The sequence below is a fragment of the Bufo bufo genome, chromosome 5, assembly GCF_905171765.1.
Source record: "Bufo bufo chromosome 5, aBufBuf1.1, whole genome shotgun sequence".
Taxonomy (NCBI): domain Eukaryota; kingdom Metazoa; phylum Chordata; class Amphibia; order Anura; family Bufonidae; genus Bufo; species Bufo bufo.
In genome coordinates, this window is record NC_053393.1 from 467,385,574 (window position 1) to 467,400,310 (window position 14,737).

General features: G+C 47.3%; 1 protein-coding gene across 1 annotated transcript in view; it reads right to left on the reverse strand.

Annotated features, from left to right (window-relative positions):
- The window catches only part of TTC21A (tetratricopeptide repeat domain 21A), a 102,846-nt gene that overhangs the window by 73,901 nt on the left and 14,208 nt on the right, over positions 1–14,737 (reverse strand). Inside the window, exons 4-5 of the mRNA XM_040433794.1 lie at positions 12,945–13,111; positions 880–996 (exon numbers count right to left, since the gene is read on the reverse strand). Coding sequence (XP_040289728.1) covers positions 880–996; positions 12,945–13,111 — 284 coding nt within the window. The remainder of the gene's footprint in view (positions 1–879; positions 997–12,944; positions 13,112–14,737) is intronic.

Here is a 14,737-nt window from a genome sequence, read left to right on the forward strand (position 1 = left end):
TCTGTGGTGACACTGTTATGGGGATATGTGGATGACACTGTTTTGGGGGCATCTGTGGATGGCACTGTTATGGGGGCATCTGTGGATGGCACTGTTATGGGGGCATCTGTGGATGGCACTGTTATGGGAGCATCTGTGGATGGCACTGTTATGGGGGCATTTTTGGATGGCACTGTTATGGGGGGGATCTGTGGATGACACATATAGCATCTTATGCTATGTGTCATCCACAGATCCCCCCCCCCCCCATAACAGTGTCCCTGTGTAGTGTGAATGACCTCCAATACAGAGGGTGGGGGCCGGCATCTAGTTTTGTAATGGCAGCGGGGCCCGGTGCAGTCACTGTATTCTATTGCACCGTGGGCCCCGCTCACTGTAGTAATCCTACGCTGCCAGTGCCCGCCCGGCCTCCTGCCTGATACGGATGTTAGTAAGTGAAGATTAATGGATGTATTGAAGATTATTGTTAAACAATGCCTACAGTTATAGATAGGATTACTACAGTGAGCGGGGGCAGGTGCAATAGAATGCAGTGACTGCACCGGGCCCCGCTGCCATTCAAAACTAGATGCCGGCCCCCAGCCCCTCCTCCCTCCCCACTGATACACCCGCTGGCCATGCTGTGCAGCATGCGGTCGTTGGTGTATCATTGTAAATTGCAGCATTCGCCCCATAAGACGCACTTTTTTGGGGGGGGGGTGCGTCTTATAGGGCGAAAAATACGGCAAATTTGAATTTCCACTTGAATACCTTTCACTTAGAGATCTGGAGTCTGAATTTTTATCTATATGTAAATGAGTAGTTAAGTGCACGAAGACCATCATTTAGTAAAAACTGGACAGCCCCTTTAAAACAACAGATCAGAAAATGACTACGTACCTTTCCAATAATTCCAAATAAATCCTTCTTGTCTTGAGTCCCTTCGTCAAAATATTTAAGACACTTTGCAACAGACACCCCAGGAGTTAAATTCAGCCATCCTTTCAACACCAAGCCCTGGAAGAAAGCACGTATCAGACATGCTGGAAGTGTTATAGAAAATGGATATCATTCAATCAAGATGGCTGCCATATCCTGCTTTACCTCTGGGACCGCGCCCTGCTGCATGGCATTTTAGAACAAAGAAACTAAGGCTTATGCCCATACCATACATTGATATGTTTTAAGGTTGCTTCCATTGTATGAGAGTATGCAGATATACGCCCTTGTATTATTGTCCAATTGGAGGAGTCCATGTATGACCCTCCCCTCAACTAAGGGTATAGAATGCTTGTAACTTCATAATAAAGTTAAGTTCTGCTTTGACCTGATACAGTGTCAGTGTAGTACTTCTGTGCACGTAATACATATTACCTAATATTGAGCAGGTGAACCAAAACTAAGCTCTGGTTGTGAGCATCAATATCAGATAGCGCCCAACGTGGGGTTCGAGAGAAAGTAACGCAAAGGTTTGGGTTCCCGGAGCATGGTGTATGACACTTGAGGATGGGGACTGCAGCCCCAAAGAGAAGGTAAGAAAACTGGTCATCTTAGCTACCTCTTGTTGTACTCCACCGTGCTATGGTAATCTTTTCTGCTGGTTGATCGTTACATTGTAAGTAGCAGCCCTCGGCTGATGTTGAAATCTCGAGTCCTTAGAACCCTAGTCACAAAGAGAGTTTTTGTTCACGCTGTGAGTGTTTGTCCTCTCTGAGAAAGGGCGGGAGGGAGAGAAGGAGCGACCTGACAGTGGGACAAGTCAAAGGATGATAAGTTCCTGTACTGACTTTCCCAAGGTGTGAAGGTCAGGGACAGACGTGGAAGCTAGTGGTCAAACCTGCACTGTCAAAGGTTGAGTCCGGTTGTGACTGGCCCTTTCCATCAGAGAACATTGTGTGTGTGTCTAGTGTTTCCACATTATGGGAAGTACTGTGTCTTTGTTGCCTGGTGAATATACTGCTCCGCAGTTAGTGGCCGAAGGGGGAAGGGAAAAAGCATGTGGAAAATTGTAAGAAACTGATGGAGATAGCAAGTTGCAATAAAGGCGGCAAATTGGAACTGGAATTATGGAAGAAAGTTGTGAGAGATAAACAGGGATTTTGAGTGATTAAGGATTGTTAGGAGCCGCACAAGCTTGGTTCCGTACGGCATGCTGATGGTCGGCACATGGTGGATCAGAAAGAGATGATGAGAAGTTGAAAATATACGTGTATAAGAAAGGAGAAAGGCGACCGCCGCCCTACAATAGTGCTGGCCCAGCCGGATGGATTTGTAGACAATGTGGGCAACATAGGGGCTGCCCGCCCATCAGTGGGGCTAGCAACATTAACGCTTACACCACCCGCTGAAGAGATAAAAAAACACTCCTCCTGCCCCTGAGTATGCTGCCCCTGTCCCACCCCCAGTGCCACCTCCTGTGAAGCTTATGGTATGTCCGGTTCAGCCCCCTACCGCACCTCAGGAGGCTGGGCCACTGATCTCCTTTGCGGAGGAACTCGTACAAAGAGACCCTCCTCCTCCGCCCCTGGTGATTCCACCCACCTCGTTATACCCGGTTCTGGATGGCTTCTATTATGTCCTGTCCATGGTGTCACCCCCCTCCCCCCCCCCCTCCGGAACCTGTGGCTGCGGCCCCTAAACCAGCAACCATGGACCTGGTTCCTTTATTCATGGCTGGGAAAAGACAGGGAGGAGAACTAAGGAGACAGGAAGGGGAACAACATGAAGATGAGGCAGACCAGGAGCCAGATCAGGGGGTAGAAGGAGGAGCTGAGGGAGAAGATGCACGGGTTAGAGAAGGCAGGGATGAAGTATGGGAATCTTAACCCTAGGAGTACTAGTACGGTGGCACCCTGATTTAGGGAGGAAGCTAGTCTGGGAAAGATTCAGAAGACCACATTGTGGTTGGATAAAGGATCATGGATGTGAAGAAGTGGTTAATATATGGATAAAAGTAGCTTGTGAGGTTGAAACTGAGGGATGGAGAGGAGAAGTTGTGCAAGGTAGATTGTTGTATACTCAGAAACAGAAAGGCAGTTTTTTTCCTGGTTGACACGGGGGCAACCAAAACATCAGTTAACCCCTTGTTATATACCAGCTGTGGAATTTACAGGAGAAACAGTTTTTGTCCATGAATCTGAGCCAGTTAAACTAAAGATAAAAGACGGTACAGTTGTTACCCAATTGTTAGTTAAAGAAAACCTGCCAGAACCTCTTTTAGGGACTGATGTTTTGCAAGCACTGGGAGCCCACATACACTTTTACCCCGATGGCACTGCCCGTGTAGATTTTGGGGCCCCAGAGGAAGTATTATGTCCCTTAATAGCGACGCTGGCTCTGCCTGAGACTGAACCATCAAAATTAACCCTTGTAGACCATGCTGTTCTTGAGGTGGTATCGAAGGATTTATGGGCAACATAAAAAACAGACATAGGGAAACTCCCTGTGTTTCCGGTCACTGTGCATCTTAGGCCAGGATGTCAGCCCGCTCAAGTGAAGCAGTACCCCCCTCAGTCAGGCCCAGGAGATAGCAGTGGCCAGTCAAATTGATACTTTTCTCCAGGCCGGTGTATTGATAAAAACAGTATCTCGTGCTAATACCCCGCTGTTCCCAATAAAGAAGAAACCAGTTAAAGGACAGCCTGTCAGTTACAGGTTGGTTCATGATCTTAGAGAAGTTAACAAGGTCCTAGTTCCATCCACTGCTACATGTTTCACAGTGATAGATCTGGAAAATGCTTTCTTTAGTGTCCCGTTGCACCAGGACTGTCAGTATCTGTTTGCCTTTACATTAAAGGGTAACCAATATACTTGGACTGTCCTGCCTCAGGGAGCTCAGAACTCCCCGACCATGTATACACAGGCTCTGCAATCTGTCCTTACAAACTGGGCACCGCCCAGCTTAGTGGTCTTGTTACATTACGTGGATGATTTGCTCCTGTGTGCTGAAGACAATGAGACTTGCTGTGAGGCAACTATATCTCTTTTAATTTTCCTACATCAGAACGGGTGTAAAGCCTCAAAACAGAAGCTGCAGTTTTGTAAAAACAAGGTTGTATTTCTAGGACACTGCCTCTCCCATGGAGCTCGCCACCTAACCCCAGAAAGAAAGGAGGCTGTTGAAAGGATACAAGTGCCCAAAGGAGCACAAAGCCTACAGGTGTTTTTGGGGCTGGTGTCATACTGTCACCTCTGGATTAGACATACCTCCATGTTAATGCAGCCTCTGTATGATTGTCTGTCATCTGACCCATTTCACCTGACAGAAGAGGCAGTGAATAATTTTCATACATTGAAGCTGTGCATAACCTCGGCCCCAGCCCTGGGTATTCCAAAATATGACGAGGAATTCCAGTTGTTCTGTTCAGAAATGCAGGGTCACAGCACGGCTGTACTGACTCAGAAATATGGTGACCGCCAGAGGCCAGTGGCGTACTTTTCAGCCAGATTAGATCCTGTCGCCAGAGGCGTCCCCTCCTGTGTCAGGGTGGTAGCGGCAGTGCAGACAATGATAGAAAAAGCCTCTGAAATTGTGTTAGATTACCCAGTGATTGTACAAACACCCCATGACCTACAGGGCATATTAACATATGTTCAACCTAAGCATATTTAGATGGCCAGACAACTCAGACTCCAATGTGCACTCCTCATGCCTGCTAACATTTCTTTCAAAAGATGTACTACTCTGAATCCTGCTACTTTGTTACCAATCACAGATTCAGAAATGGGGGAAGGGGGCATAGGAGGTACAGGCAGCCTCCTAAATAACGAAACATGACCCCCATGACTGTATACAATTAATGCAACAAGAAATGTCAGGATTTATACAAGGACATTGGTTTACAGCCTCTCAAGTAAACAGATCTGGGTGTATTACTTGCGCTTCAGCTAGGCCCAATCTTGGCACTGTACCCCTTCACCTCGATCCAGATCATTATTCTTGTTTATTAAGTATATATGCTAACAAAACCAGTAATGCATCAGCCTGTGAGATATGGAAGAGGCAGCACCCTCTGATGACGAAAATCCCAAACCATGGAGCAGGAATTACTATCTACAAGAGAAATTACACATGTTTCGAAGTGGAGGGGGAGGAAGGAAAGAATATGGGCAAATTCCCAGAAGGGTATTGTCAAGAGACTAAATACTACCAGCCAAGAGTATCTTACATATCTAATGAACCAGACCCAAGCACTAGGAGATGTAGTGTGGCTGTGTGCAGACATGAAGTTGAGAGCAAAAATAGAGGTGATTTGGTATGGTGAGTGTGCGCCCTGGCACTCATACTGATGCCCTTCCACATCTTCAACCCTCCGGATTGGGAAAAGACCCTAATGCACCTCAGAACACCCACTGGTAACTCTGCAGACCAATCTGAATCTCCTAAAGGAAGGACCAAACATGAAGTGGCCCCAGGGGGGGGGGAGTCTTGACTCCCATGTGTACATAGATGCTATAGGAGTGCCAAGGGGGGTCCCTAATGAATTCAAAGCTAGAGACCAAGTGGCAGCAGGGTTTGAATCTCTTATCCCTATAATCACTATAAACAAAAACGTGGATTGGATTAATTACATCTATTACAATCAACTGAGATTTGTAAACTATACGAGAGACGCCCTACAGGGAATTGTCAAACAGTTAGGTCCCACCAGTGTTATGGCATTCCAAAATAAAATGGCCCTAGACATGTTATTGGCCGAGAAAGAAGGTGTGTGTAAGATGATTGGTGACACCTGCTGCACCATAATCCCTGATAACTTGGGACCTGATGGCCAGGTGATGAATGCGCTGAAGGGTCTCATGTCTCTATCGGAAGAATTAAAAAGGAATTCGGGGATAGAAGATCCCTGGGACTCCTGGTTTAACTGGTTCAAAAACTGGAAGGGATCCCTAGCTCAAGTTGGAATTGTTATTGTAATTGTATTCATAATGCTTGCCTTAATTGTCTGTTGTGTTAATCCCTGCATTAGGAAACTCTTGCAGAAAGCCGTGGAAGAGTCTGTCCCAGAAATGGTCATGTTTTCTTCTTATGATGATATAGAAACCATGGAAAAGCAGCCTTATACGCCATTGAGTCCTCTCAGCCCTCCCCCTATGTGTAATACCATCCACAGTGACTCAAGGGGGACTTATGGAGGTCTGATTGGAGGTCATTCACATAGAGGTCTGATCTGAGGTCTGATTGGGGACTTATTGAGGCGTGATCTGCAGTCTGAATTAGGGTCATTCACATGGAGGTCTGATTGGGGGACTTATTAACACTGGGGGTCTGTTCTGAGGTCTGAGTAACATTGGGAGTCTGAGCTGAGGGCTGAGATTTTTTTCTTATTTTCCTCCTCTAAAACCTAGGAATGTCTTATGGGCCAGTGCGGTACATTATCTCAGATCTGCAGCTGACAGAATATAGTGGTCTTAAATGAGTTTTCCAGTCTCTCAATATTAATGGTCTGACACCTGGCACCCCCCACCGATCAGCAGGTGCTGGAAACGAAACAGTAGATGGAGCCAGAAGCACAAGGCTCCATCGGCTGTGTAGTGGCCATGTCGGCATCTTGCAGCTCAGCAAACATTCATCCGAACAGGAGGTGAGAGGCAGTACGCCAGCACAGCTATTTGATTGTGGATAGAGCTTTCTGCATCCATCCCCTGGTATGTTCCTGATGCTAAAGGCTGCCAAAATCAACTGATTGGTGGTGTGTGCCAGACCCTCACCTATCTGATATTGATAACCTATCCTGAGGTAGGTCACCAATATCGAGATCCGGAAAACCCCTTTAAATAGAGACAACCAGTGGAATTCATGGATTGCACACGTTCAGCTTAAAGATTTCCCTGAAAAGCACTTCTTGGCTACTGTAATAAAGTCTGACACGTGACCTCTGGGAACATGGACTCCTGACCATAAGTGAGCCATTTATACATATGTACTGTACCTGACAAACTACTTTATAAGGCTCCATTCACACGTCCGCAATTCTGTTCCGCATTTTGCGGAATGGAATTGCGGAACCATTCATTTCTATGGGGCCACACGATGTGCTGTCCGGATCCGGAAATGCAGATCCGCACTTCGAGGTCCGCAATTCCGTTCCCAAAAGAAATAGAACATGTCCTATTCTTGTCCACAATTGCGGACAAGATTGGGCATATTCTATTATAGTGCCGGCGATGTGCGGTCCGCAAAATGCGGAATGCACATTGCCGATGTCCGTGTTTTGCTGATCCGTGGATCCGCAAAACACATACGGATGGAACACGATTAACCCATGGGATTCTTTTACTGGATTCCAGGAATAAGAAAAAGAAAGCACTTTGCTTCCAACACACACCAGACCAACCCCCCACCCAGGGACGGACGTACCATATATGCAACCTGTGCAAATACACACAGGGCTTCGTAGGCAAGAGGGCTCAAAAATATTAGCGTTCCCTTCTTCCTATTGGATCACATATCTACTTTCTGGAGAGCCATGAATCAGGTGGTCGATGGCTACCACTCTGTCATCAAACAAGCATATACTGTTCATGCATAGGGTTCCTTGTTAGTGGTTGCCTTTAGATAAGCTACAGTGACATCAGAAATGCCTGTCAGGAACTCTGCTGTGACATCACAACTTTCAGTTAAATATGTCAAGGTGACATCACAACTGAGTTTCTGTCAGGCAGTCTGCTGTGACATCACAGTTGGGTTTCCGTCAGGTAACTGCAGTGACATCACAACTGTCTGGGTGAAATAAGCTGCAGTGACATCACAACTGTCTGAGTGAAATAAGCTGCAGTGACATCACAACTGTCTGGGTGAAATAAGCTGCAGTGACATCACAACTGTCTGGGTGAAATAAGCTGCAGTGACATCACAACTGTCTGGGTGAAATAAGCTGCAGTGACATCACAACTGTCTGGGTGAAATAAGCTGCAGTGACATCACAACTGTCTGGGTGAAATAAGCTGCAGTGACATCACAACTGTCTGGGTGAAATAAGCTGCAGTGACATCACAACTGTCTGGGTGAAATAAGCTGCAGCGACATCACAAATAGATAAAACTGGAAGTAAACTGCTGTCAAATCACAAGTGGATTTTGGACAGATAATATGCTGTGACGAATGTATGTCCATCACGTCAGCTGCTATGACATCACAAGTGGATTTCTGGAAGCTGAGCTGCTGTTACATCACAAAAGTGTTTCTGTCAGGTACGCTGTTGTAAAAGAAAAGACAAGGGGGGCGCTCCTCAGTGTGATATCTTGGGGGAGCGCAAGACAATTCACAGGTAAGTATACCTTACCAATAGTGTTGTGCAGATTAGGCACTGCGCTAGTTAGAAGTGAAATCCCTCGGTAGGATCACCAGACTGCTGCGCTCATCAAAGCCATTCGCAGCAGCAGCCGGCGGTGCCAGGAACTGAAGCTCAGCTCTGTTATTTGTGTGATGGCTCATCCCAGCGGGCGCTGGAGGAAACACGTGGAAGAAGCAGCTAGGGGAGAGCAGGAAAAAACTGCGTTCTGCATCGAGAACTCCAATTAAAACTGAAAGAATAGAAACATAAAATTCCACTTCAGCTACGGACCGCCACCGAAAGGAGTAACTTATGCTGAATTTTATGTTTCTGTTTATTTATTTTTAATAATAAAAATATTTTAATTGGAGTTCCCGATGCAGCGCTCTGTTTTTTCCTGCTCTTCTCAAGCTGTTTCTTCCACAGGTAAAGCTGTTGTGACATCCCAAATCTATTTCAGTCAGATAAGGCTATTTTCTCACTTGCGGCAGTGCGATCCGGCAAGCAGTTCCGTTGTCGGAACTGCCTGCCGGATCCGCCGATCTGGATGTGACTGAAAGCATTTGTGAGACGCATCCGGATGCGGATGCGTCTCACAAATGCATTGCAAAAACGGATCCGTCTCTCCGCTTGTCATGCGGACAGACGGATCCGTCTTGTATCCGTCTTTTTTTACATTTTTACCGGTCTGCGCATGCGTATTTTGAATGTCGGATCCGGCACAAATACATTCCTATGGGTATTCAGGCAAGTCTTCAGCATGCTAAGGTTTTCTCTTTTGCCTGATCAGTCAAAATGACTGAACTGAAGACATCCTGATGCATCCTGAACGGATTACTCTCCATTCAGAATGCATGGGGATATGCCTGATCAGTCCTTTTCCGGTATAGAGCCCCTGTGACGGAACTCTATGCCGGAAAAGAAAAACGCTAGTGTGAAAGTACCCTGAATGCTGTGACCTCACGAGTGGATTCCAGGCAGGTAGGATGTTGTGACATTACACGTGGGTTTCCACTAGGTAACTGCAGTGACATCACAACTCAGTGAAAAAAAGCTACTGTGACTTTACACGAGGTTTAGTCAGTTAAACAGTTTTAACCAGCTTGACATCACAAATAGTTGAACGTGTCACCAACTACTGTGACATCACAAGTGGATTTTAGACAGGTAGGCTACTATCAGTGGTGTTGCAAGGGGGATGCGGACCACACCGGGTGACACCATTGATGGGGTGACACCAGCAGGGCCGGCATTTACGAGTCATTTGTATTGCCGTCCTCAGGAGAGGGAAAGATGTGTCTGGGATTCGAACCCACGACCTTCTGTCAGCGATGCGATGCAGCCTCTTCCTGTGTCCTGCCCTGTATGTCCATATATGGAGTCAGTGCTTGTGTATTCTAATTTAGACCATATTTCAGAAAAGTTTCTGCTGGGATTCGAACCCACGACCTTCTGTATCAGAGGCAAAGCATTTACACACACAGCCATAAGAGCTGCCTTGCTACTGACTGAAAAAATATGAGACTTCTACTGTTATAGCTGGCTAAGTGTACATCTATACACATGACAGCTACCCCAACACACCCAGCACTGCTATATCTCTATATGACAGCTGTCCCAGCACACTCAGCTCTGCTATATCTCTATATATGATAGCTGCCCCAGCACACCCAGCTCTGCTACATCTAATACACATGACAGCTGCACCAGCACACCCAGCACTGCTATATCTCTATATGACAGCTGTCCCAGCACACTCAGCTCTGCTATATTTCTATATATGATAGCTGCCCCAGCACACCCAGCTCTGCTACATCTAATACACATTACAGCTGCACCAGCACACTCAGCTCTACTATATCTCTATATATGACAGCTGCCCCAGCAAACCCAGCTCTACTACATCTATACACATGACAGCTGCCCAAACACACCCAGCTCTGCTACATCTATACACATGACAGCTGCCCCAGCACACTCAGACCTGCTATATCTCTATATATCTATCTACTGTATAGCAATACTTAGAGATATATAGACGTAGCAGAGCTGGGTGTGCTGGGGAAGCTGTCATGTGTATAGATGTAGCAGAGCTGGGTGTGTTTGGGCAGCTGTCATGTGTATTAGATGTAGCAGAGCTGGGTGTGCTGGGGCAGCTATCATATATAGAGATATAGCAGAGCTGGGTGTGTTTGGGCAGCTGTCATGTGTATAGATGTAGCAGAGCTGAGTTTGCTGGGGCAGCTGTCATATATAGAGATATAGTACTTTTTTTGGGGGGGGGGGGGGGGGGAGAGGCACTTGATACTGGCACTTTTGGGGGGGGAGGAGGTGGCACTATGTCCCAGCACACTCAGCTCTGCTATATCTCTATATATGACAGCTGCCCCAGCAAACCCAGCTCTGCTACATCTATACACATGACAGCTGCCCAAACACACCCAGCTCTGCTACATCTATACACATGACAGCTGCCCCAGCTCTGCTATATCTCTATATATCTATCTACTGTATAGCAATACTTAGAGATATATAGATGTAGCAGAGCTGGGTGTGCTGTGGCAGCTGTCATATATAGATATATATTAGAGCTAAGTGTGCTGGTGCAGCTGTCATGTGTATTGGGTGTGTTGGGGCAGCTATCATATATAGAGATATAGCAGAGCTGGGTGTGTTAGGGCAGCTGTCATGTGTATAGATGTACACTTAGCCAGCTATAACAGTAGAAGTCTCATATTGGCTGTGAGGTTAAGTGCTTTGCCTCTGATACAGAAGGTCATGGGTTCGAATCGCTGACATGGAGGTAAGTAGAAGTGTTTTTTTTTTAATACCCGACTGTTACTGCCATGGGGGGAGCGGGAGGCACTTGATACTGGCACATGGGGGGAGGGGGGTCGGCACCTGATACTGGCACATGGGGGGGGGGGGGGGGGTTGGCACCTGATACTGGCACATGGGGGGGAGGGGGGTTGGCACCTGATACTGGCACATGGGGGGGGCGGGAGATGGCACTATGATACTGGGACATGGGGGGGAAGAGAGGCACTTGATACTGGCACATGGGGGGGTTTGGCACTATGATACTGGCACATGGGGGATCGGAAGGAGAGAGGCACTTGATACTGGCACATTGGGGGGTAGAGATGGCACTATGATGCTGGCACATGGGGGGAAGGAGAGAGGCACTTGATACTGGCACATGGGGGGGAGGAGAGAGGCACTTGATACTGGCACTTTTTGGGGGGGGGAGATGGCATGGCACTATGATACTGGCACATGGGGGGGAAGGAGAGAGGCACTTGATACTGGCACTTTTTGGGGGGGAGGAGAGAGGCACTTGATACTGGCACTTTTTGGGGGGGGGAGGTGGCATGGCACTATGATACTGGCACATGGGGGGGGGGAGGCACTTGATACTGGCACTTTTTGGCGGGGAGGAGAGAGGCACTTGATACTGGCACTTTTTGGGGGGGAGATGGCATGGCACTATGATACTGGCACATGGGGGGGAGGAGAGAGGCACTTGACACTGGCACTTTTGGGGGGGGGGAGAGAGGCACTTGATACTGGCACTTTTTGGGGGGGAGGAGAGAGGCACTTGATACTGGCACTTTTGGGGGGGGAGATGGCATGGCACTATGATACTGGCACTTGATACTGGCACTTTGGGGGGGGGGGGAGGCACTTGATACTGCCACTTTTGGGGGGGGGGGGAGATGGCACTATGATACTGGGACATGGGGTGGAGGAGAGAGGCACTTGATACTGGCACGTGGGGGGGGTTGGCACTTGATACTGGCACATGGGTGGGTTTGGCACTATGATACTGGCACATGGGGGGGAGAGAGGCACTATGATACTGGGACATGGGGGGGAAGAGAGAGGCACTTGATACTGCTACACTGTGCCCCACAATATACAGTATACCGCTACACTGTGTAGTCTGTGCTATAAGCACCATTGTTTTGTGGCAGCGGACAGAAAATAATCTGGAAGTACCCCTCCCGAGACCAGGCTCTGACTGCTAGGGGGGGTCTGCTGAGCTAACGGATGCCCCCTATGGCAGTAGCACCATTTTCTACCGCACCGGGTGACACCAGCCCTAGCAATGCCACTGGCTACTATGACATCACGAGTGTGTTTCAGGAAACTAAGCTGCTGTGACATCACAGCTGTGTTCCTGTCATTTAAGCAGCTGTGACATCACAAATCTCTTTCAGTCAGGTACGCTGCTGTGATATCACAAGATGGTTTCAGGCAGGTAAGCAACTGTGACCTCACAAGTGGATTCCAGGCACACAGGCTGCTGACATCACAGTGGGTTTCGTCACTTAGGCTGCTGTGACATCATAGCGGCTTTTAGTCAGCCTACTGTGACATCACTAGTGGTTTTAGGCAGGTAATCCACTGTGACATCACACTGGATTTTAGACAGATATGCTGCTGTGACATCACAATTTGGTTTTGATCCAAAAACTTGCAGTAAGCTCTGGGGTGCGCAAGATATTGAGAACTGGAAATCAAGAATCCCATATCGTGTTCACATATGAATACAAAACCACACCCCATCACCGCAGAAACCCATGCGTATTTACATAGGACATTCATGCGTTTATGTTGCTATTGCGGTGGCGGTTAGAAAACCTGCCCCTACTGAATCAAGACCGAAGAGGGCAGCCGGCCACTTACCTCACCAGACCTATTGGATATTTTCAGCATTCGGTCGATGTATTCCTGGGCCTTGTCACTTCTCCCCAGCAGCCACAGAAGTAGGCCTGCGTGGTACAATGCTTTAGGTCCTGCCGATCTACGGCTTTCTTTTAATTTGGCCTCTAGCTCAGAAACAGCATCTCGGTCTGTAAGAAATACAACATTAAGAAGACACTGAATTTAGGAAGTTTCATTATACTTTTAAGAACTTAAATCATGTCAGGTGATGTTGAAGGGGTTGTCCGGGCTTTTAATATTGATGACCTGTCCTCAGGATAGGTCATCAATCTCAGATCGGCGAGGGTCCGACACCCCCGCCGATCAGCTGTATGAGGTTCTCTTTTCCTGCTGCTGCTGTATGTCTATGGCAAAGCAGTAGCAGAGCAGGAAGGGAGACGGCACGTGCGCACTGCGCGCTCCTTCCCTTCATACAGCGGATCGGCGGGGGTGTCGGACCCTCGCCGATCTGATATTACTAAATGCTTCCTTACCGTTGAGCACCCCTGGTTCAAAGTGGAGTGCCTACCAATTTTTTACTATTGATCTGCTATTGATGAGCTATCCTGAGGATAGGTCATCGATATTAAAAGCCCGGAGAACCCCTTCAAAGTGGATCTGTCAACATCTTTCATCATGCAAACTGCATATATTATTAAGAAGGTCTCTTAGACCGTACCTCACCAGATATAAGAGCAAACATTGAACGATTCCAGGTAGAGCGTGAGAGAGCTCATGAGTCCAGTCTATTCAGGAGCTAAACTCCATTTCTTTGGACCTAGCTTGACTGAGAAGCTCCTTCAGTGTACCTCCTCCCATGTTGCTGCTCACTCTGCTTAGGGCTCTGCTTTTTGTGGACCGTATACGGAACCATTCATTTCAACAGTTCTGCAAAAAAATGGAAGTTAGTCCGTGTGCATTCCGTTTCTGTATGTCCGTAATTCTGTTCCGCAAAAAATAGAACATGTCATATTATTGTCTGCATAATGGACAAGGACAGTACTGTTCTATTAGGGGCCAGCTGTTCCGTTCTGCAAAATAATGAATGCACACGGACGTCATCCGTATTTTTACGGATCTGTTTTTTGCGGACCGTAAAATACATATGGTCGTGTGCATGAGGCCTAATACAAGTTACCAACTCCCTGGGTTTCCACTACTGCTGGAAGATGGGCTCTAACATTGCAGAACCAGGAAGACTGCAGCTTATGCTGTGATATTACAGCCGCAGCGGAGGAGGTACATTGAAGGGAGCTTGTCGGTCAGGTTATGCGGATGGAGATTGAGTTTAGCTCCTGGATGCACTTGGACGTATCAGCTGTTAGTCTCTAGCTAGACTTGTAAAATGCTCATTTTAATATCAAAAAAAAGGATTTTATGATCATCCTGAAATGGATTTTTAAAAATAAGTATACCAATATTATCAGGTCTAAGAGATGTATTGAGTTTGTACTGTGAAATCTGCTAACAGGGATCTTCTAGGTTATAGATATCAACATCAGATCAGTGATGGGATCCATCAAAGCCAATCGCAGCCGGCGTTGCCAGGAACTAACACAGAGAACAGATCGGGAAGCCCAGGTTACTGCAGTTCAGCTCCCATTGTAATTCCACTACGTGCTCGGTGGCAGACTGGTGTTCAGCATACGATGGGCTGGAGAAGGCGGCACCCAGCCTAAGGCCCCTTAGTGACCTCCGTAAAAAGATGGATACAAGATACCGGTAAATGCCATTTTCTGAAGTGAGACAACCCCTTTAAGTTAAGCGGAACCCGT